The sequence below is a fragment of the Scomber scombrus genome, chromosome 3 (assembly GCF_963691925.1).
Source record: "Scomber scombrus chromosome 3, fScoSco1.1, whole genome shotgun sequence".
Lineage (NCBI taxonomy): Eukaryota > Metazoa > Chordata > Actinopteri > Scombriformes > Scombridae > Scomber > Scomber scombrus.
This window is the reverse complement of record NC_084972.1, coordinates 1,685,705-1,709,328: the sequence shown is the minus strand read 5'-3', so window position 1 is coordinate 1,709,328 and position 23,624 is coordinate 1,685,705. Positions and strand designations below refer to the sequence as shown.

At 38.2% G+C, this 23,624-nt stretch overlaps 1 protein-coding gene across 1 annotated transcript in view; it reads right to left on the bottom strand.

Annotated features, from left to right (window-relative positions):
- The window catches only part of ptprga (protein tyrosine phosphatase receptor type Ga), a 472,388-nt gene that overhangs the window by 127,778 nt on the left and 320,986 nt on the right, over positions 1-23,624 (bottom strand). Inside the window, exon 5 of the mRNA XM_062416078.1 lies at positions 5,802-5,897. Coding sequence (XP_062272062.1) covers positions 5,802-5,897 — 96 coding nt within the window. The remainder of the gene's footprint in view (positions 1-5,801; positions 5,898-23,624) is intronic.

Genomic DNA, 23,624 nt, shown 5'->3' with positions numbered 1-23,624 from the left:
TGTAACTGACAACACATGTCAGAGAGCACCATTTACTGGACTGTACAGGCTGCAACAGCGCACTACAAGTTTAAGGTGAACCTAATGAACTGCTAACTAAAAGTATGGAATCACCCAACTTGAAATCTAATTTTTAATATCTACTTTTCATTTATTCATAAAAGAAATGCAATTAGATTTCTGTTTAGTTTTTTTGGGGAAAAATGAAATTATGTCTTTTTTGTCTTTTTAAATCGAGCCTGGCAGAAGACACATTTAAGCTTATCATTCCAGGAGGAGAGCTTCTTTCTCAACACGACTCATCACCATAAACACAAGCAGGCTCAGGAGACACACCCACACACACACACACACACACACACACACGCACACACACACACACACGCACACACACACACGCACACACACACACACACACACACACACACACACACACACACACACACACGTACATGTACCGGCTCACAAAATTAAAATCATCGCTAACACTCAGTGTGTGTGTGTTATGCTTTAATTTAGCACACATGCAGTGCATCAAAACAAGCTGTATTTTCCATTTCACAGTGAAACACAGTATAAACTATTGGATATCAGTCTGAGTCTTCTCAGGTTACCAAAGACAAATTGAAGCATTGGGGCAATCTTGATGATTAAAGAATGCAAACACACACACACACACACACACACACACACACACACACACACACACACACACACACACACACACACACACACACACACACACACACACACTCCTCTTTGCATAGGAGCAAACACACCAGCTCAACCTGCTGAGCACCAAGTTATTGAGGCCACAGGTTCAAATCAAGTTTTGAGGTTGCAGGTTGCAACAGCACAATATCATCAGGTTTAGAGGAAATGTGAAAGCACCGCCATATCATAAATCAGACAAGGGGGAGAGAATGTTACTGGAGGTAACAGTGTGTGTGTGTGTGTGTGTGTGTGTGTGTGTGTGTGTGTGTGTGTGTGTGTGTGTGTGTGTGTGTGTGTGTGTGTGTGTGTGTGTGTGTGTGTGTGTGTGTGTGTGTGTGTGTGTGCGCAGGACAACTGTTCGTAAAGGTAGCAGCTTTGGCTGTTTTTCAAAATAAAGCCAACTTATTCTGCCATTTCAGAATGCTTCTACGTCAGCAATTCCTCCATCTTCCCACTCATCTGTATTTCACAATTGCATATTTGTCTGTTCCTGCCAACTGCTTACTCACTTTTTGGTGACAAACAATGTTATTGATTCCTAATGATTTTGATAACCCCACTGACCTTTCCTTTAATGCCAAACTAAGGTGAACTGTGATCTTGTATACACTCATACAAATACAAACCATTACAGTAGGCTGAAAAGATAACACAACAGACTTAATATAAAAATAACATATTAATGATAAAATGATTTAATATGATTAAGTCAAATCAAGTTAGCAACATTGGAAATCAGAAATGAAACATTTTCATTTCAGTTAATCCGTTCTTGAGGATTTCACCAGTCTAGATTTGAGGCAGCACTGTATCAGCACTGTATCAGGACCTGATCATTTTAAGCATGGTGATAAAGGTCATTTTGCAACCCTCCGTCCTCATATGGGGACATTACAATTTGGGTTTGTTGGACCTTATACTTCATTCTGCTTAACTTTGACCTGTTGTCCTCGTTTGTACCATAGACTGTATATATAATGGACGTAACATCCGTGACGTCACCCCGTTTGTGGACTGCTGCTCGGAGGCCAATAGTATCGGATCTGAACAGCGCCATCTTGAAAATTTCAGGTGCATGCTGGGAAAAATAAAAACACAGATTCTACTTATATGGGCATCAGGAGGAGCATGAGGCGCCCTCCTGAACCTGTGAACCAATCAACCTGTCAATCACGACGTAGCCACGCCCTAATGCATACCCTGCTTTATTGTCAAATATAAAATCAGGGAGGCCAAAATTTCACAAATGAACATCATACTGCATTGAAGAAGGCTTTAAACTAGCGATTGAGACCATAAACACATTTTGAAAACGTTTACTGAGGTTAGAAATCAAGTGAGAAGTTGGTGAATTCTCCATTGACTTGTATAGAGACGGAAGTCCTTTTGACAACAAAACGGTCGCCCCCTGGTGGCCTTTTGATAGAATGCAGTTTTAAGTTACTTCCGTGTTGGCCTCATTTCAGAGGACTGGAACTCCCCGCCTGGTTTGTACAAACTTTGTTGTGCCACCTAGTGGTAGCAAAAGCACAATACATTCATCAGTGTAAAAACGAGATGACAGGCATCTTAGCCAAGTCAATCAACAGCTGATCCCCAGAAATAAGTCTACCAGGTACAAAACCTTATCAAATGTTATGGTTGAAATGTATTTATTTATGTTTAATAATGTTTGTAGTTTGATATGCTATACACATTTGACTAATTTTAGCAATAGCAACAAGCTACGACACTGCTAATCAGGAAGTACTTGTTTGAGGACATAGGGACTTTGCAAAGGGAAGGTGTAAATGTAAAGAAACAAACAGTTTTATACACTGGTGAATTAATTATGTTATACAGTAAAATAAACCTATTATCCCCATATGAGGACATTATTTTTTTTCAAAAACTACTTCCTGTTCAAAGACAATGCTTAGTTTTTGTACTTATCAGGTCCTACTGATCCCAAATATCTAGGAGTAATTAAAAATACATACCAAACAAAAGCTCAGATCTCAGGAGGTTAAAGTATATGATGAGGCTGGTGATTTTTGTATATGTTTCATACTGTCAAACCAACAATGAACTAATCATCTTACAAATATTGCATGTGTATCCAAAGCCTGATATATCTGATTCCTCTGTGCCGTAGACCTCCTGTCGTCCTAAAACATGTCATTGTTGAGGTTACTATTGTTAAGCATGTTCATTCATCACAAAGAGTCTGGTCATGGTACACTGTTTAGAAAGAACTCACATGTTAGCAGTGTTGGGTGTAACGCGTTACAATGTAACTGTAATCACATTACATTTACCTGTAACACAGTAATGTAACGCGTTAAAATGTCTACAGTCAGTAATCACATTAGAGTTACTAAACTAAGAAATGTGGAGTTACTTGCGTTACATTAGTTCTTCAATTATTATGTATAAATTGGGCGGAGTTATTTTAGGTTGGAAACGCCATGTAGTGCAACCATGTATAGAGTCTCTTCAGCCTGTCCAGTCTTGTGCTGACTCCAAGGAGAAGCAGGTTGTCTATATATTATTTTTGAGGGAGTTTTTATTTGTACAACATGGTGTTATGATGGTCAAGACATATTATTTTATCTGTTGATACATATTATTTTTACACAACATCACCAGCGTTGCTGAGGAGTAACGCAAAAGTAATGTAACTAGTAGTGTAATTACTCTCCACAGGGAGTAATTAAGTAACGTAATGCATTACTTTTTAAAAAAAAGTTCATGTGTAATATATTACATTATTTGAGTAACTTCCCCAACACTGCATGTAAGACAGATGTCACTGAGCATGCAGGGGATAGTTTCACTAGCTTGTTGTGCTACATATCACAACCTATCGACTTTGTACTACATTGTACATTTCTCAAAGAACTTAAGTACTCCGTCAAGAGGTTGTGATATGTAACACAGCAAACTTGTGAAGCTGTAAATAGTACCACATTTCTGCACATCCTAAGTGGTGTCTGCCTTACACTCAACTACTCTTCTGAGACTTAAAGTGTGATTGCTGTTATTAGTCTTTGAAGTCTTTTCAATCCATGGCACACCATCCAAAGTCTCTCATTTTGGTTTGGAGATTTGTTGACAGTTATTAAAAATATAGAAAATTGCCAGCCACATGTTTTAATAAAGAACTGAATCCAAACCAACCACCATTCCAACTGCCTTTCCCTAAACCGAACCAAGTCAATTTTGTGATTTAACTAAATCAAACATCAATTATATCCTTGTCACGGGGGGGGGGGGGGGGATCATTCATTTCCTCCTGCTCCTTACACAATATACCTTTGTATTTGTACAATTTTAAGATAAATTGTAAATGATATTACTTAATACTCCATCAACAAGTCAAAATAGACTAAACAAATGATAGTTACATTGCCAGGATTGACTATTATGGCACATTTTAGAGTGTGTGGAATGGTTGGGATGGGGAAAAAGTGTTGAATGCAATATGACTATGGTGTGAAAAATAACAGTGTTAGGATGTACAGAGTAACAAAGAATATGTCAAATATAACAATGAACACCGAATCTGTTACAATGGTTTGATTTTAGACAGTATGTAATGATGAGTGGGACATGACAAACAGTGAGTTCTTTTGGAGTACATTTTGTGTAATGTGGGTTTTATCCAATCATATGGCGATATGAATGTTTGCAAGTGTGCATATGTTTATCTCCACAAGCCACAGAGCCTGAGAAAGCAAGAGACTGAAAGAGAGACTTAAGACATAGACACAGTGAGAGAAAGAGACTGAAGTGAGAGGAGGAAATATTAACTGGGGGTTAATGGTCCAAGTAAAAGCCCACTTAGGTAATCGATGGCCTTAAATGAACTTTTTATTCCTGCCAATTGAGAGTGATAGATTTTTTTTTTTTTAGGTGGAGGCTATTAATAAGCCCATTTGGGTTTTCTGCCTCTCCCTGCACTCTTTATTATCTGTCATTTTTGTGTATATTTTAACTTGTGCAAAATAAACTATACTAAAAAAAAATTCCTATATCATAATGATCATATTTACATGTATATATTTGAACTTCTGATCAAGTAAGTTATTTCAGTGAAATAAAATGAATCAGAGGATCTCATACAGTTCATAGAGTTTAGATCAGGGTTTTTTTTTTAGTCTTACCCCCTTCTGCTGCTGCTGCTGCTTCTCCACTAACATGCTGCTTATTGTTTATTGTGTAGACACTGTGAAAGAGGCCAGTGGCCAAACTATAATAATTAACTTCCTGTTGTTTTCAGAATGCTGGCATGCACATGTCTCTTTCACCTCAGACTGTATCTTTGCCTCACATCACTCCCTCCACTCCCACTAACACCTCTGCTTTAGACTGTGCCAACTATGATAAACACAACTTTATTTCGGTAATAACTTTGAGAAGTTTTCTTTGATTTCTGTAAAAAAAAAAAAAAGTTGTTCTGTCTGACCAAAGAACACATTTAGTTCATGAGAGAACCACATCCTTCAGCCATTCACTCCTACATGTTTGCTCTCAATTCAAAACGTTTAGGAACCAATCATCCTTATAGGCATCTGTCTAGTAGCACTATGGAGCAGTTCAATTTAAACGTAACTTTTATTTTTTACTTACAAGAAAAGTCCACAGGGCCCCTTTAAATGGAGCATATGCCATTATGTCTTCAGTCATTGCCAGTGGAGCCTCCACAGACTTCACACAGCAAGCTTCTTTAGCTACACTCCCTAACAGCTGACAGACTTCAGCTGAATAAGGTCTGATTGGTCAGCTTCCAAAAAAGAGCATCAAAACAGTAAACCCTAAAGCTGCACAGTGAGTCCACAAGGCCCAGATTTCCCCTGTAGTGTTAGATAATGAGACACAACTGTAGTAGTTTACTATCTGTGTTTTTTGCTGTCTGAACAAACTCTGACACAAGGATAAGCAGATAATGATACAAAAAGTGGGGTGAACTGTTGTGTAAGCCATGAACCATAAAGTCCAAATCCTACAAGGAAAAAGCAGACCAAACAGCCTCTACTCCGTCTCTATATACAAATTAGACACACACAAACAGAGTTAGGCTTGAGGAGAAAACAAAAAGTTCCCACCTGAAAAAAAACTGCCATAGCTGCAATGATCCTCCTCTCCCTGAGCGCAGCACTGAGGCTGTCAAAGTCGTCTGAGTTGTACATGTAGATCTGCATCTGTGACAGAAAGAAAACACAAAGAAAGTTAAAACCTTCACATCAAATTTAATAGACATTACAACCGACCGTACTGATTATCAGTACGTTTGACTAATTAATGTGCTCCACTTTTGTTTGTTCAATGCACGGTTTTGTTCCTTAACATGTGGTTGCTATTGGCTATAGGGTTGGGACGATGTCCAGGAATTGGACGATCGACGATGTTCAAAGCAAAGCATCGTGATGCGATTGTTCTAATAAGCGGCAACACAGAGCTTTGCTCTCGCACGCGCTGCATTTATAGTCACAAACACACACGCGCTGTCACTCTAGTGCGCGCTCTTGCTCGTTCACTTCAGATTCCGGGAGAATACGTCTAATTTGCGGGCGTCATGGAGACGCTATCGATATGCGGGAGACTGCTGCGCACGGGGGTGGCGGCGGCGGCGGCAGCACATCGCCGATGTGGTGTCCATCGGCGATGGCTGTCAGGCATCGCCGATTTGGCTACAGTTAATAGATGCACAAGTCAAAAGTCCTTGGCTCACACACTTTGCTATACATCTTTCAAAGTTCGGAACACACATCTACATTTTTGAGGTGGTCATGGGACCTGACACCACCACATCCAGCACAGACTCTATATCAGAGCAAAAGGAGCATCTTTTTCTATAAGCCAAACTGTGATGATGATTACCAGATGTTAAATCTCAGGATTGTAACTGCTATATAGATCCACTCTATCTAAATCTACCAGAATTATTCAGTGATCCCTTGACCAGTACAGCCTATAGGGGTTTGATCTTTTGACATCTAAACAAGCTGCAAACACTATCCTTAAGTCTTGGCACTTACATTAAGAAATTGGAGAGATATTCAATAATCAAATTCTAACCCAGCACATAAGAGTAATATCTCTCCTTACTGTACATAAAAATGTACCTGTATGCTTCTGCTGATATAAAACTGATAAAAAAGATAGAGAGGACCTGTCTGATAGTACCACACAGCTGTTTGATTTCTGCAGGACATTGTTGGATTCAATACCAAATAGTGAAGTTGATCCTACGACTCCACTGCATTGCACTCAATCTTGGACTGCATTTATATAGCACCTCTAGACCACTAAAACTGCCTTACAATACATGCCAACATTCACCTATTCACAGTACTTTCATACACCGATGTGCTCATCAGGAGGAGTTTCTAATGCTCATTCAAACACTGATGTCACAGCCTTTTGGACATGTGGAGTGGAGTCACAGTTGCCCCATTTACTACTTATTCTGGTCCTGTTATCACATAGCTTTGTATTGTATGTATGTATGTAAAAACTGCCGTATTGACAATTAGTATTATAGCGCCATGAAGTCATAACGTCAGGTATTCCTTATGATACTTACATTGTCACCAACACACTGTTGTAACAAAGGACGTTAATAATAATAATAACGCTGGGAGAACAGACCAGCGGAGTAAAGGGACTTAACTATCCACACTGTAAAGTCTGTCACTGCATGCACACATCTCCCAGGCAGAGTGGGAGGGGCGTGACATAACACTGATGAATTTTATACAAGGGCTGTCAATCGATTAAAATATTTAATCAAAATTAATGGCACATTTTCTTTTCTTTTTTTTAATGCACTTTAACTTTTTGATATTCTTTAATACTCTTATTAACATTGGAGTGGATACATATGATTGCTTTCTGCAAATGTATGTTTATTATTATTGAAACGATCCAGAACAATGAAATACTGCATGCTCCAAAAAAACTGCTTTCAGTTATGATATCAGTTAGGAACTAGTCATATTCACTCACACACACACACACACACACACACACACACACACACACACACACACACACACACACACACACACACACACACACACACACACACCCTTTTGTTGAGCAGGAGGATATCTCTCTGTATCAGCTGCTTGGCCAGCGACTGGTAGATGTAAATAACTTTGGTCTTGTGGATAGAACATCTGACAGGACTTTTCTGTATCTATTACTGCTTGTTATCCAAAACTTTACAGCTCCATCACTTCCTGTTTCCAAACTACAGGCTGGGACAAGGGTCAAACACAACTTTTGACAACCTTAATAATGAACAATGAAATACTGCATATAATAAATAATCTCTAAATACTTTATACAAAAATAAAATATCTCTACTATATACAATAAACAATAAACAGTCTCTACAATAATCTACAATATTCGTGGGATTAAACAGTTGGGACAGTCTCAGTCTTATTATTGGCCTCAGTCTTATTGAAGCCCATATTTAATGTGGCGGGTACTAAATAATTATTATATGAGTATTTATAATAGTAACTACTTATTTACTTGATGAGCTGTATGAGGAGGAAAAAACTTTTGCAAGTCTGCCCGATTTCTCACGTTCTTCTTACAGAATGTCAAATGTGTTTCATGGAGAAACGATATATCTCCTGTTTCTTTTTCAAACTGCTGCAAAAAATCTTTCTCTGGATACAATTATTGAGACCATTTACATTTTAAGAAATAATATTCAAATCACCCAGAAGTTTCAAAAAGGTTGTACAGAGGCAAAAGTCACATATTCAGTTTTAGTAGAGTTCGGGCAGGGTTGCAAATGTTCCTGAAGAGCAAAACATTTTATAACAAAGAAATAATTCTAAACATAAAGTCAACAGTATTGTAATGGCCATGGTCACAGATGTTAATATTCACCCTATTCACTCTCCACTTTGGTTTGTTCATCTAATCGAGTTAATTACATATGCAGGCAACCACACCAAACAATTAACTTGAAACAATCAACATTACACAGTTTGTTTGATTTGGAATTAGTTAGTTTGTTTTGTATTTAGTTTCATTTTCTTTCCCCCCTGTGTGTGGTTGTGTGTGCTTTTGGACAAGCCAGTATATATGTGTTCCTTCATGTTATTATGTTGAGCCAGCTCTGTTAACTTCTCAGTTTTCTTGTTGTTATATTGAGTTAACTTCTCTTCTGTTGACGTCTTTTCTAACAAGCAAAACACCAAAATATACAGTAGAAATGTGTCATCATACATTGAAAATTTAGTTCCCGACAAGTAGTAAATGAAGACAAAAGATGAGAGGATAAATAAATAAATTAGGCAAGAGATGAAAGAGGGGAGAGAGTCAGCAGAGAGGAAGAAAAAAAAAGAGAAAGAGAGAGCCAGAGAGAAAGATAACCATTGTAGTAAGTTATCCCATTATTCATATATAACATTCACGTTTTAGTCCATTCCTAATAAATGTGTAACTCATGTGTATCTACACCCCCCCCGTCCACAGTGTACAATATTCCATCCATCATCCTTACGTGGGCTTGCTTGATGACTTGTTCCGTCACATGTGATACCGTGTTCTTATATGCTCTGTCTTAGATGGTCTGTTTGGGTTGTCACATGTTTTTGAAGATCTGTTGATGTTATATGATTCAATATGTTTCTTTCTCAGCTAGTCTCTCATCAGTTCGGCCCTCAGTTGTTCAACTTTTGTTCAAACACCATGATCTAAGAAGATCCATGTTCCATTCAGAGTCACTTGCCATGCCCATGCTTCATATTTTTCTCTTCATATCATAGTTCAGCAAAGTAACTATGATCAGCCTGCTTTGTTCTGTATTTTCTCTGTAGATACGGTGTGCCTGGATAATATTACATTCCCCCATCAATCCCAGTGCCTCATTAAATAATTTACTGAGAAAGCTTGTCATGTCGTTACCCTCTATTTTTTTCTGGGATGTTGTACATGCAGGTATTATTTTGTCTGGACTTACTTTCAAGGTAATGCATCTGTGTTTCCATTTCTTTCATCCTGATCATCAAATCCTCATTTATTTTCTGTTGGAGTATCTGTTGGTCCTGCTCTGTATTCAATATCACAGACTCTATTGTCTGTTATCTCAAACTTTTCTCTTAGCACTGTGGTTTGTTCTGTTATTTTCTTCATGTCTTGTTCTATGTATGTGCGTTAGGCTTTAAATTCCATTCTTTATTTCCATTCTCTCTGCCATTTCAGATGTCACGTGAATCAATAGTTTGGTAGACTTTACATGTTTCTTCTACTGCCTTAATAAACTGTTTTGTTGTCACATCTGATCAGAGATTCATTCCCTGTTAATATCAATCTGTTTTATTTCTTCAGACCTAGTTACATTTCTGATCGAAGATTGGGAGTAATGGAGATGTTGTTTTTTTTTTTTAACTGAACTCTAAAAAAATAAAGTACTAGCCTTAACTAGCCTGCAGCTATGTCAATGAGCTTGCTTTGTGTTGCAGCAGCAGTTCCATGTCAGTCTGATGATGCATGTTTGATGAGGTTTTTAACATTATGTTTTTAACTAATGCTCAGTAAACCAGCTGATTTGTCTTTGTTGGTCTGGAGGCTGATTTATCAACATTCACATTTTTCAGCCAGTTATATCATATAGATTTGACTGACATTATATATATTTTTTTAATAATGAGCTTGCTCCACAATAATGAGGTCTTGTCATTGATAAATGGACTGTTGAACCCTTACATACTGTTATATAGATAACACAAAATCATAATAGCATATTATTTTGAGTGTATCTGAGTGAGTGTAAGAAAACATGAGCACAGAATACATTTGTGGCTCAAAATTTGGTATAGACACTTATTATAAAGGATTACTTCAGCAGGGTCAGAATATGAACAGTATGTAAGAGTTAATAATATAATAAACTATCTGAGTAGTTACTGTGCATTCTTTGTTGTGGATAAGGACATAATTAAACTTAAAGAGTACGGTTTAGACCTGCTCTATGTGTAAAGTGCCCTGATATGACTTTTGTTGTGATTTTGCGCTGTATAAATACAGATTGATTGATTGATCTATTACATTACGTAGTGATGTGTCTAACTGACGAACTGACGCTTGTATGCATTCACTGAGGAAAGATTATGAAAATATAATACAACTTTCCCTCCAGAAATGTCTTTAGAACAAACATTAGATATGAAACCTTTCTAAATTTGCCCTTTTCTGTTGGCGTGGAAAATGAATGTCCACCATGTTTTCACATTGTTATACGTCTAGGGTGCAAATAGCTCAGCTGTGTGGCCGAGGCTATTTGTACCAGGGGTGCAAATAGACACTCCGCATTTTTTTTATTCAAGATAGTGATGCATCAGTGTCTGCAAATTGTTTGCTCAGTCATGATCTTCCTTGAAATTTAAAATATTTTTTTTCTAAGTTGTGGTGCGTGCATATAAAAAGTCAGTAGGTTAGGTTAGGTAGTGAGTTAAGTTTACTGGTTCGGATGACCAGTAAAAATTCATAGAACATCAGAATGTGGGCTATTTTGTGACAGAAACGCCATATCCTGGTCATACCCTGTATTACAATGAATAGGTGGGTTTACAGGAAAAGATAGACACGCCCAGGAGAAGGAGGGGGTTGCTCAAGCCGCTGGGAGTCGGCTGGGATTCGGCTGCCATTCAGCTGGCTTTCAGCTTGAATGGGAACTTTGAAGTGGCTACTACTGTACTTTGACAGCTTCTATGACAATAAGGTAATGTTACAGATAGTAACATGAACAACTGATTCTAATTTTTTAGAAAGTTTTACACTTCATGTCACATTCACCCATTCACACATATTCATACACTGATGACAGGAGCTACCACACAGGGTACCAACCTGCTCATCAGGAGGAGACTAACATTCACTCACACATTCATTCACTGTTGGTGCAGCCATCAGGAGCAATTTGGGGTTAAGTATCTTGCCCAAGGACACATGGACATGTGGACTGGAGGAGCTAGGAATCAAAGCAACAATATTCTGATTGGTGGATGACCGCTATACCTCCTGAGTCACAGCCACCCCTTAACACAACACAACAGTTTAAAGACAAAACGACAGTCAGACTGCTTCCTTGTTGTTGAGACCCATATGGTCAATATTCTTAAAGTATGAGAACATCTTATACACATCATATATATAGACGTGAAGTCATTGTTCACCTTTATGCAGATGACAGATGAATCTATTGTTGCCATCCTGCAAAAGTATTTAAAAAAGTGCTACCTCACCATTACTCCTGATGTGTGAAAACCCTTATTTCAAATACACTTGCTCCACTAGCCTCTATAAGCCAGGAATGCTGGAATCTCTGATTACCTTCAAGTGGTTTTTATTGGGGTCTGTTGTTGAGGGTGTTACTTGGTGTTACTTGGACTCAGCATGTACAGAATAAGTCTATAAGAATAATACCTGGGCCAAAAAGTATCCCTACCCTGGACTCCGCTGGTTCTATAGGTAGCTGCAACTTGAAAAAGACATTAAAGAAAAAAAGACAGGAGGTTAAAAAAGAAAAAGAAAAGAAAGAAAGTGTAATAAATACAGCATCAAGAGTCAACTGGCCCAATAACTCTTGCTGCTCAGTTTTACATTGAGTTGGAATTTGCTCATATGCTTCTCACTTGTCACTGAGACATAAACATTACCCATGACCTTTTCCACTGTTTGGAGTTCTGCAGCGCTGCCTAGAGACACGCTGAATTCAAATATTCTACTGCTGGAAGCCAGGGCCTTCATGTGAGCTAGAACAGCTCGGTATAATAACATTTGAACCTGATGAAAACATCTAACAGAAGAAAAAAACTCCACATTATAATTTTCTGTGTATTTTCTAAAAGTAATGCTGGCTAAACCGGCTGGCAACACCTGGAATCAACAAATCTGGTGTCTGTTGATGTGAGGAAAGACTCAGCAAAAAAAATGGAAAAGGTGATAGTGATACAGTGATAAATATGAGTGAACTATGAACGTCAAAACTACTTTGCAATATGAAAATAGATGAGTTACTTCTGCTCAGAAAAAACACATTTCCATTTTCCCTCCCTATCTACATGTAGCTCACACTGTTATTATGCATATCCCCTGAGGATCATTTGTAATATGTTTATTGACCCCCTAGCCTCTCTTCTAAAGCCTTTACCAGCTGAAATACACTACTTGTCCAGGAGAAAAAACAGAATCTGATGACCAGATTGCAATTAATTTTTTGCTCCCAAGAGGATGGATTCTTTCAGTATGTGAGTCCCGGGTAGTATTACAACTGAACAATTAGCCCTGATGATGTCATCAGGGTTACATAAGCTTGTATTTGGAGAGTATTCATGACAGCAAACCTGTGTTAATTAGGAACGAGCAATTTCAATTACGTGGGCATTTACAAGACTTTACAAGATGCTCTGATTAAAGACACTGTGGGGGGAAAAACATCAACAGGACTTCGGGAACTTGATCCAAACCAGGCACTAAAAGTCAAGATATTTAACTTAACAGAAATGCAATATGTTTCTTACTGTCGAACATGATTTGTGAAAACACTTGAGCAAACAATGTGTTATTTTATCTATAAATACTCTCTGATTCCCATACCCTGACTGTAGCACTCAGCCTCAAGCCCATTGGCTCCTGAATAATGCATTTGATAGTGGACCATTTTCCAGATGTCACATTAAGTCAGTCTCGAGCACAACATAAGCAGGAGATCTTTGCATCAAAGATAGCCTAATACTTGACTTTTAAAATGAGTAATGTTAGCTATCTGTCACTGATGGGTGTTCAACAGTCAAGTTAGCCTAATGCTGCTACTGTGTCTATGACTTATGACTTATTTAGACTGTTTAGAACTTATAATACAACTTGACTTATATTGACTTTGGACTTGCTTTGACTTAGAAAACGATGACTTTGTCTCATCTATTTTCTGCCCTGCATTAGCACAGAGCACAGTTGGTGTTCTATAGCCTATATATCTATATCCAGCAGCAGGGCATTGTGTGTTTGATTGAGTCAAACTACAGTGTGTGTTCGTGGTAATAAAGGAACATGTCACCCAGTGCAACAGCTGGGTTGCCTTTTCCTTTTTCTCATTATTTATTTGATATGTAATATTAATATCTGTCTTTTAAAAGCCTAACTAGGGACAGGAGATGGGAACTAGCAATAGCTACAATCTCTATATGCAGAACATCAGTTACTGCAGCATATTTGTAAAAAGCTTGCATTTTTCCTAACTAATAAACTACATTATTAATACATAATAGTTTCTGGACAACAATGGGGATCCAAACATGAAGAAAAAAAAGAGAAAAAAAGGAATGGCACCAGATTGTCCTTTAACTTCCACCACATCTCTGCATCCATCCTAATAATCTATTCACTGAACTAACTAAATGGACTCTACTTCCATATGTAGTGAGTTTAAAAGCACAGATGACTAGAGTAAAAGTGATAAACAAAAAGCAAATTGTCAGTCTGCTGTTTGTGTTGAAGAGATAACCAATTTGCAGCCTGAAGTCAATAATACTGTGAAATGGACTTGGATGATGTGTTCTTGCTCAGTGAAAACCACTGAAAACAAACACACACACACGTACACACACACACTAAAAAAACTGGTCAAAGCCCTATTCGTTGTCATGGTGATATGGAGGCATGACGCATTAAGGTGCGCACACAGTGTGTGTGTAGTAGGAATATGTTATTGTGCCTGTGAGTGTCTGCACGTACATAGAAACTGTGTTCATATGCACATGTGTTAACATAATTTGTAGTGTCGGGGAACACATTCCTGCATGCCAAAAGCACTTCTGGAGGCTTTTTCCTTGCCAAGATCAACACTGTCAATATCACTTGTGTAGCATTTTCTACAGCTTGCTAATCCTCGCATAAAGAGCCCTGTGCATCACATTTTGATCTATTTGCAGAGTAAACAGTTGTCAAGCAGACTGATATAGAGTCTGTTTGGTGAATTTATAGCAGAGACAGCTCAACTGGAACACATTCTCCCAGACTGGTATTAATTAAAGTCAGAGTGGGGGTTTTGTGCTTGTAAATGTAGCAATGAGAAAGGCACTACAATTAAAATCAATTGGAACACAGCAGTATTTTTTTCTAATGATGGTGATGTGTGTATTGTCATGGAATGGGATAGTGATGATATAAAGATATTGCAATTTATTCTGCTGATGATATGAATGCAACAGTCAGACATCTGTGACAGATCAAGTTGTGACAGGGAACACTCAGATGCTGTTCTATAGACTGCTGAGCCCTTCTGCAGTATAACATATACTTTAATGTCATAATTCATTAGAAATGTACTACAATGTTAAATTAGCAACACTGACTCCTGATGAATGAACACATTTTGGGATGAAGCCTTTTTCGTTCCATTAAAAGGCCTCATCTCACAAATGATTACATGGCACATGGAATCACATGTGGAAGCAATTGTAGTTGCCAGTAAAATCTAAGTTTGTCATCTTTTTACAATATCATACAACCCATACATAATTATTAGTTTATTGGCATTCAATGACTACAGTTCAGGGGAGCTGTGTTGTCAGTATGGGTCAAGCTCTCCACCGATTAAGCACTTTTTGAACTCTACACCCACATTTATAATGCAGACTATCTGTTAGAAATGTTTGGTTATCATCAGGGTTACTTTCTCTTAACAAAGCCCCTCCAATGTTACAGACACTGTACAACCATTTCACAGGCTGAATAACACTAATCATGACAAGTGAACTGATCTTTATGAATAAAATCCCTCTAAGTATCCTTTTAAGCAAACATAACCCTGTTTAAACAGATACATTACCACTCAAATGTCCAAATTATACCAAATGTTACCCAAACTTTCATCATCTAGCAGCCAACTGTGGTTCAAACAGAAACTGCAGCTTCCATTTCCACACTGGCTTAAGTTCCATTGGATGTAACCCTTTGAAATCAATACTCTTCTCATTGGACCTAGGTCTCTAATTACTAATGGTGTTCACATCCACAGTAAAGCTCAGTGTCATCTGCAAAGTTGAACACTTTAACAGAGACTTGGTTTGTGAATGGGGATTTGGTTATTTGGTCCTGTCCCCATACCATACTGGCAGAGAACTGAAGTCATCTGATCAGGGACTCTTGTCTGTCCACTGATCCAGGACAAAGTGCTATGGAGACAGAGCCTTTTCTATTGTTGCCCCAGGACAGTGGAATTCTCTTCCTCTCCCCATTTGTTTCTCTCCCACCAATGAAACTTTCAATAAAAACCTTAAAACTTACTTTTACTCCTTAATTTTTAACTGTGTCTGTCTGTCATTATATACTTTATGACCATGCATTTTTATAACTGATGTTGTTGTAATTTTTGATCATCACTCTGGTTTCTTTTTTAATTGTGTTTTATTGTTTTTCCCTCTGTGGGAAGCACTTTGGGTCAACCATGTTGTGTTTAAAGTGCTATATAAATAAAGTTGAAGTGATCTACTTCATAATACTGAATAAATGGAGTCCATTCTTCTCTACAAGTTGAGAAAAATTATCTAATGCAAAACATAATGTATATTCAAAAACTCCTTCATCATACTAAAGAGAATATTGATATTAAAGTGGAGACAGATTGTGGTTATTGATAATATATTAAACAGGGATTACTGACTAGTTTTGAAGTCCAGTCCACTGGCACAGACTCCACAGCCTTTACTTTACAGTGCACTGGCTGAACTTCATGCCACTGAACAGCATTGGCACTTGAAGTTGCTACTGGACATATATTGTTAATACAGAATCATCAAGTATGAATGTGATTCATAGAAGAGAGGACTACAAAACTGCACGACAGACATGTTGAGATGGAGATGTTTTATTTAGGTTCTGAAAAACTGGGGAAGCAAAGATATTCTGTGGACTGTAGTGAAGTGAACTGCATTTCAACTTAGGTGATGTTCATATTACAGGTGAACAAATCCAAGCTCCTCAGTAGGTAGAGAAGTAGAACTTTTGTCATAGAAGATAAAGTGGCACAACACTTGAAAAAACCTGAAATGGTTTACAAAAATCAGATATCAGAATATGGACTACTTTAGACGATTCCTGAATTGTTAACATTGCAAAGACACAAGATTTTCATTGGACAACAGTGTACTCTGATGATGCCATATTGATTAACAGCCACATGAATTTCTGTCCATCTATGATTAAGAAGGAGATCAACAGCAGACTGAGGGTTTCAGTATTAAGCCTGGACAGTTTACAGTGGAGCATTTCCAGGACACTGAGCTGAGAGCAATCAACAGGATAAACCCAGTTTTGTATGTTTAATCGTCTAGACCTTGTTCTAATACTGCTTTCTAAGTCTTTTCTTGAGAGACCCTCAAAAGCCCACATTGCCCTAGGATTATTCTGTGCGTATTTCAACTCATAAAACATTTGTTTTGTAACATGCACCCTAAAGAACAAAATAAACTAAATTTGAAGTTGTGTTTCTAGCTACCTAATGCTTCTCAGCCTAGTCTTTACTCTTTTTTTTTGTTGTTTTGGTCTTTTGAGAAATAAATCTGGCCCTTTGGCTGCTAAATGCTCCACTACATTCACCAGCTACTCTCTAACTTTGTCTTGCTGCTGTCTGGTGCCGGGCACATAATGAAAGATTGGTTTATCAGATTTTTGGCTGAAAACAGCTGCCTGCTTCTGCTAGAGACAAGGTTGATGAGAGCTGTGAGACTGAACCCAAACAGAAAGGCTGTGGGCCATAAACCAAATCACATTTGCCCCGGGGCCTGCCAAGCATATCAATCCAACCCTGCATATGAGAATATTTTTAAGTTCAGTGTTGTTCTTCATGCCTCTTTAACCACTTTAACTGTGATGGCTCTATCTATGCAAATTCATATTCTGTACTGACTTAAACCCGCTCAACTTGATTTGGTGTTCCAGTCGAGAGAAATAATTATGCTGAAGACATCCACAGTTAAATATTTAAATCAGAGGACTGGTATGGCAATAAGAAACATCTTTATGTCACTTAGTGTAAGCATCATATACTGTAGTTTTAGGGATGTGTTGGAACAGACACTATGTAGTTCTACGGGATGGGAAAAAGGTTTTTCCAAGGAAAATACATGAATGTCTTGCGGTCTAAGACTGTCATTTTCTCATTCACTCAGTTATTCTTTCCTTTTCTAAATGAAGCATTAACCCTCCTGCTCTCTCTGGATTGAGACAGTGTGTTGCAGATATTACTTGTGAAGCAGTTGTTGTGTTACGTCCTGCCCTGAGTCTTCACCCTGCCAACATGAACCTATGTGTGTCACTGCTCATTTAGCATTTGGCCCACTGCACCGTTCCCTCCATATTTATACAGAGAGGGAAGCTTCCAGCATGCAAACACAACCACAGCAGCATCTGCCAAGACTTGAGGACAGGCAGTACAGGCACAGGATTCAGACAACACATTTGCACTGCTGTTGATTGGTCAATTGTCTGCTTGACAACGGCTAGCCATGGTACCAACTGTGCAGAGATGAGACATCTCAATGCTAGTACAAGCTGTATGGAGACAGAGTTTTACATTTACTACGATAGATAGATAGATAGATAGATAGATAGATAGATAGATAGATAGATGGATAGATGGATAGATGGATGGATAGATAGATGGATAGATGGATGGATAGATGGATAGATGGATGGATAGATAGATGGATAGATGGATAGATGGATAGATAGATAGATAGATAGATAGATAGATAGATAGATAGATAGATAGATAGATAGATAGATAGATAGATAGATAGATAGATAGATAGATAGATAGATAGATAGATAGATAGATAGATAGATAGATAGATAGATATGCTCACAATAACAGACAACAGTGATCTCTGCCTACTGAAGTCTGCAGATTTCTAAATGCACGGTAGTTGCTTGAAAAGCGTCAGATTGTAGCCAGACGCACTGCATGATAAATTCAAGTCACATAAATGGTAAACTGTAGTTATATAGTGCTTTTCCAGTCTTTCTGACCACTCAAAGCACTTTTACACTACATGTCACATTCACCCATATTCATACACCGTTGGCACAGCCATTGGGAGCATTTTGAGGTTATGTGGACTGGAGGAGGCAGGAATCAAACCGCCAATCTTCCAATTGGTGTACAACCGCTCTACCTCCTGAGCCACAGCAAACAAGGCAGTTTCTTGTCTTCTTGTACTAAAACATAAATGGATATCCAACACAAACAGTGATAGCTTATTAATTTATGCAGCAGTTTGCATGGAAAAGGCAAGGACAAAAAAATAATAATTTGGGTGAGATGGTGCATGAAGAGAAGAGGACAACACAGACTTTATCAAGTGTCATTTCGTAAATGTCTTGCAATGACAAAAGATGATAGTTCCACAGTACTAAAAGCCATACTTTTCAGTCATTTTTCTTGTTGCAGCTCATTCAAGTGCTGGTGACACACAGAGCCACAGCAGGAGTTAAAGAAGAGGGACTTGTATCATAAGTTGCTCTGGATAAATGTGTCATCAAAAATGTAACAGTATTCAATCACTCTGCTGCGTTGCTCATTAATCCAGCCACAGGCAGACGTTTAGCCGCTCAGGTCTATAATTGACTCCTGCCATAGTGAACTCTATCATGTGATAATGGTGGGAAGCACTACTTTGTGCTCATGTTTGTCTTTGGAATGTCTTTGAACCGAGTCTCCTCGCATATCAATATTCCCTGCTGGCACCATAATAAGTTTGTCAAATATTTGAGGGCTCTGTCTCTCCGCTTTTACCTCCTTGTGATTCCTGTGATCTAGCAGGATATGGAAAAAAACCCTTATCAATAACAGGAGGCTGGAAAACATGTAATTTGTAGCGATGGAGTGAGAGGAAAGACAAACAAAGAGATGGAGCAAGAGTGAGGTTAATGGTGCACTGGGAGGAGTAGGGAGCGATGGGAGGAAGAGGAAACCTGCCTCCCTCTCAGCGATCAGCCTTAGGGGGCCTGTAGCAGAACCTCTCCCTTCCTGGAGTTCAAAAGCATGAGTGGGAGGTAAAAGACGTTGTTGAGCCCAGAGGCAAGCCATCTCAGCGCCAAACCGATTTATTTTCTGCTCAGAAAAACACTTTTGAGAGGAGGGGGAATGTATGGAGCTCATTTCCTACCAAAACTTGACAAACAAACAAACATGTTTTACAAATGCCCTACGATTCACTAAGAAACACAGAGTGGTTTGCACATACAAAACACCCTTAATAAACTAATGCATTATGCAATACACAACATATTTTGAATACAGTACATCATAATTCAGACAACAAATACAAGTACAAAAATATATATGTTATGAAGGCACAGCAAGAGGAAAACTGATGGCTGGGGTCAAGTCCTTAGGTTAAAAATACCTCCTCCTTGCCAGACAGAACAGAAACTCAACAGGTGTCAAGTCTGTAACAACATCCCACAGAGCCAAACAATTACACACACGTCAAACACACTGAAAAAAAGGAAGAGACCCAGACAGTTAATTAGAACCAATCAGAACTGTCCTGCTTCGCTATGACGCAGTTTGGAGCAAATGTAAACAGATGACAGCAGAGCGGGAGGAGGAGGAGGAGGAAGGCAGACACCGTATAGTATGGGAATATGTGTCTCAGTATAAATGACCTTCAGTGACCTTTCTGTTATTTTGTGATCATTTGTGGCAATGTTAAAAAAGTTGCAGGAGATGCAGATCTTTGGGTCAGCAGACAGTGCTCTCTGACAAGCTGAGTTCTATGGAAACAAGACTAATAGTGTATCTCCCTGCTGGTGGCCCTGTGAGGATGCTATGCTCACTGCAAAGACAACCAAGTGTACTGGAATAGTGAAGTAAATGTAAAACTGGCAAATGAGTTTTATAATAACATGTTTAGTGTTGGGATGAAAAATAAGCTGGATAGATGTAAGAATTGGATTCTTTATTTTTCCTAAATATAGCAGGTCCAAAATATTCCTTCTGAGAAAAGTGGCCCATCTTAATGCATAATATGTTAGAGTTGTGGTCAACTGCAAATAGTATAGATTTCATCAAGAATGGCTAACAAGTGTAAGATTTCCATTATAAATTAATTATAAATTCCTGGGAATCCACAAAACCAAGGAACTAACATGGCCACTGAACACCTCCAGCCTGGTGAAGAGAGCCCAGCAGAAGCTCTGGTGTAACCCTACAACTGCTCATAACGTTTTAAAGAAGCACGATAGAGAGCATCCTCTGCCAGTGCTACACAGTGTGGTATGCAAGCTGCACAGTGGAAAACAGGAGGGACCTGTCCTGGGTGGTTAAGACAGCTCAGAGGATTGTGGGAACTGCATTCCCGGACCTAGACAAAACTACTGCCTTTATTTATTTTTATTTATCATTTTATTCATTATTGTTGCCATTGCATACAGTTTTTGTCTTGCTGCTATGAAAATGCTAAACTGAATTTCGTTGTGGAACTACAATGACAATAAACTTCCTTATGTCCTTATGTAAGTTGATTTGCTGATGTTTGACTTTTTTCTGGCCTGAGTTTTCATGTGGTCCATGGGTAAAATAAATAACAATATTGCGGTTAAAAATCCTCAACAAGATATGTTCGCACATTCCGTTGTTCTGTGTGTGTGTATATGTGTGTATGTGTGTGTGTCACGATCATCAAACACAGATGTGATGTAGTGTAATGTACTCAATGAAGCATTAATACGTGGGAAGACACAGGAGACAGACTCTCCATGAACAGGCTGCAGTGATGAATCAGGCAGCCTGCACTGCTGACACCTTAATGCATCATTATTATAGATGTTCTAAGTGGTTTCTGAGGGAGGGGAGGATGAACTGATTTAAAGCTAACAACCCACCTGAAAACTAAATGTACACAAATTCATTTTATGATGTTACAAGATTCTATTATCTATCACCGGAAACCAGGGCCAGAGCTGGACTCTCAGCACAGAGGAGGGGGGTTGGAGCATTCTTGAGGGGCCTGACTGATGAAGTCATTTTAAAATTCACAACTGTAAAATAGCTGATATATCACATCCATGAGCACAACCTGTCACGTATGGAGCAAAGCAAACCTAAGAAAACATACACTTTGTCAGACAAGAAAACAGGTTTCTAGTCGTATTGAAACGTTTCAGCACTGAGGACACACACAGAGCTCTACGTGCTTTGATTGAAGAACGTTTCAGTACCACTGCTGATAGACAGCGACAGGCCAGGTGCTCTGTAACAGTATCATGTCTTTCTTACCGTCTACAACACGATACAAGGCATATTCAATTACAGAGTAGATAGTCTACAGCAGCACAGGCAGTGACACAGACAGGTGTGGAGATGCAGTGAGCATCAAGTAAACAACAGATGAATCCAACATTCTGACTGATTCCTTCAATGTAATGGGTTGATTACGTTTTTTTGTGTCCATATGGTTTTGGTCAAATTGGTTATTGTTTGAAAATATACGTATTAATAATTTGCACACATTCTTTTTTTGTGGACCCAGCATAAAATGTCTGCTTTTAATCCATTTTGAGAGAATATGTCTAAGAAAACTTTGTACTAAATAATTCAACTTGCTTAAAAAACTAAATTCTTAATAAAACACCATATCAACTATCTTGGCATGATCTTACATTATAACTTTTTATATTAAATAAAGGTAATGGAATACAATTGTCCATTTAAATGTTTTTTAATTAAGTTATAATTTGTATAAGTGCACTTAAATGCACTATAGGTGGATCAAATATTTAATATGTATCATTGTTTTGTGGTTACAGTCTCATTCAGTCTTATTTTTGGTAAAAAAATGGTGCAAATGTCATTTCAAATGACATAAAATCAACAAAAATACTAAATTTACATTTTAACAAACCTGGTGCTGCTTTTAAAACTAGTTTTAACATATTTTTTAATTTATCATCTTGCCAACCCTTATTTGTCACTGACCCTAATAAAAACTCATGGATATTTGTAACTTTGTCAAGCCCTGAAAAGGTTAAAATGCCCAGTTAGAGCAGTGCAAAAAACAGTAAACACATTCAGACTGTTTCATAGTGGTACATGTAATACAATAATCCATATTACATTAAATTAGAAAACTCTAGTATGGCATTCAGACAACATATTTATGTTCTCATCAAAAAGAAACAATGCACATATCTTGGTGTTGATACATGACTTACACATATTTCTTCATGTATGTGCTTTAAGAGTGTTTGTTCATGTCAAAAAGTATCACTGCACGTATCAAATACACAGCTTGTTTTCTATATGCATGAATGAATCCTCACAAGCAGCAAGCAGACAGGCTTATGCATTCTCAAACCACACACAGTTAACAGCTGACTGCACCACTTATAAATGCAAAACTGGCGAAAAACTGCCTTATTTAAAGTCTCAGCAGGATTGTCAGTCCCAATACAAGATCCAGTGCATGATATAGCTTCTATAAGTTAAGGAAGTTGTGTGTGTGTTTCACTCATCCTGCAGTTTAGTGTAGTTCCACCATCCTCTATAGAACAAAACAATCCAAACAGGCTCACAAACGTTGTATATATCACAGTCCCTTTTTAAAACTCCTCTGGTGGGAAACCTGCCAACCACTTTGTCAGTGTTCACGTCCCACTCAGCTCACAGCAAAGTGAGCTTGGATAGTCTGGCCATTAGCCTCTGTCAGGCCAGCAGTGCTAGCAGCAACGTTAGCTCGATTATTCATTCTATCATCATTGCAGTTGTGTTGAAAGGACGAGAAGGAAAATGTAAGAGGAGCATAGGATGCAATTAAACTTTTCTTACTCTCTTGCTTCTTGCGTTTTAATGCACCTGATTTGTATTTTGTCTCCATTTTACCTCTTAGCTAGAT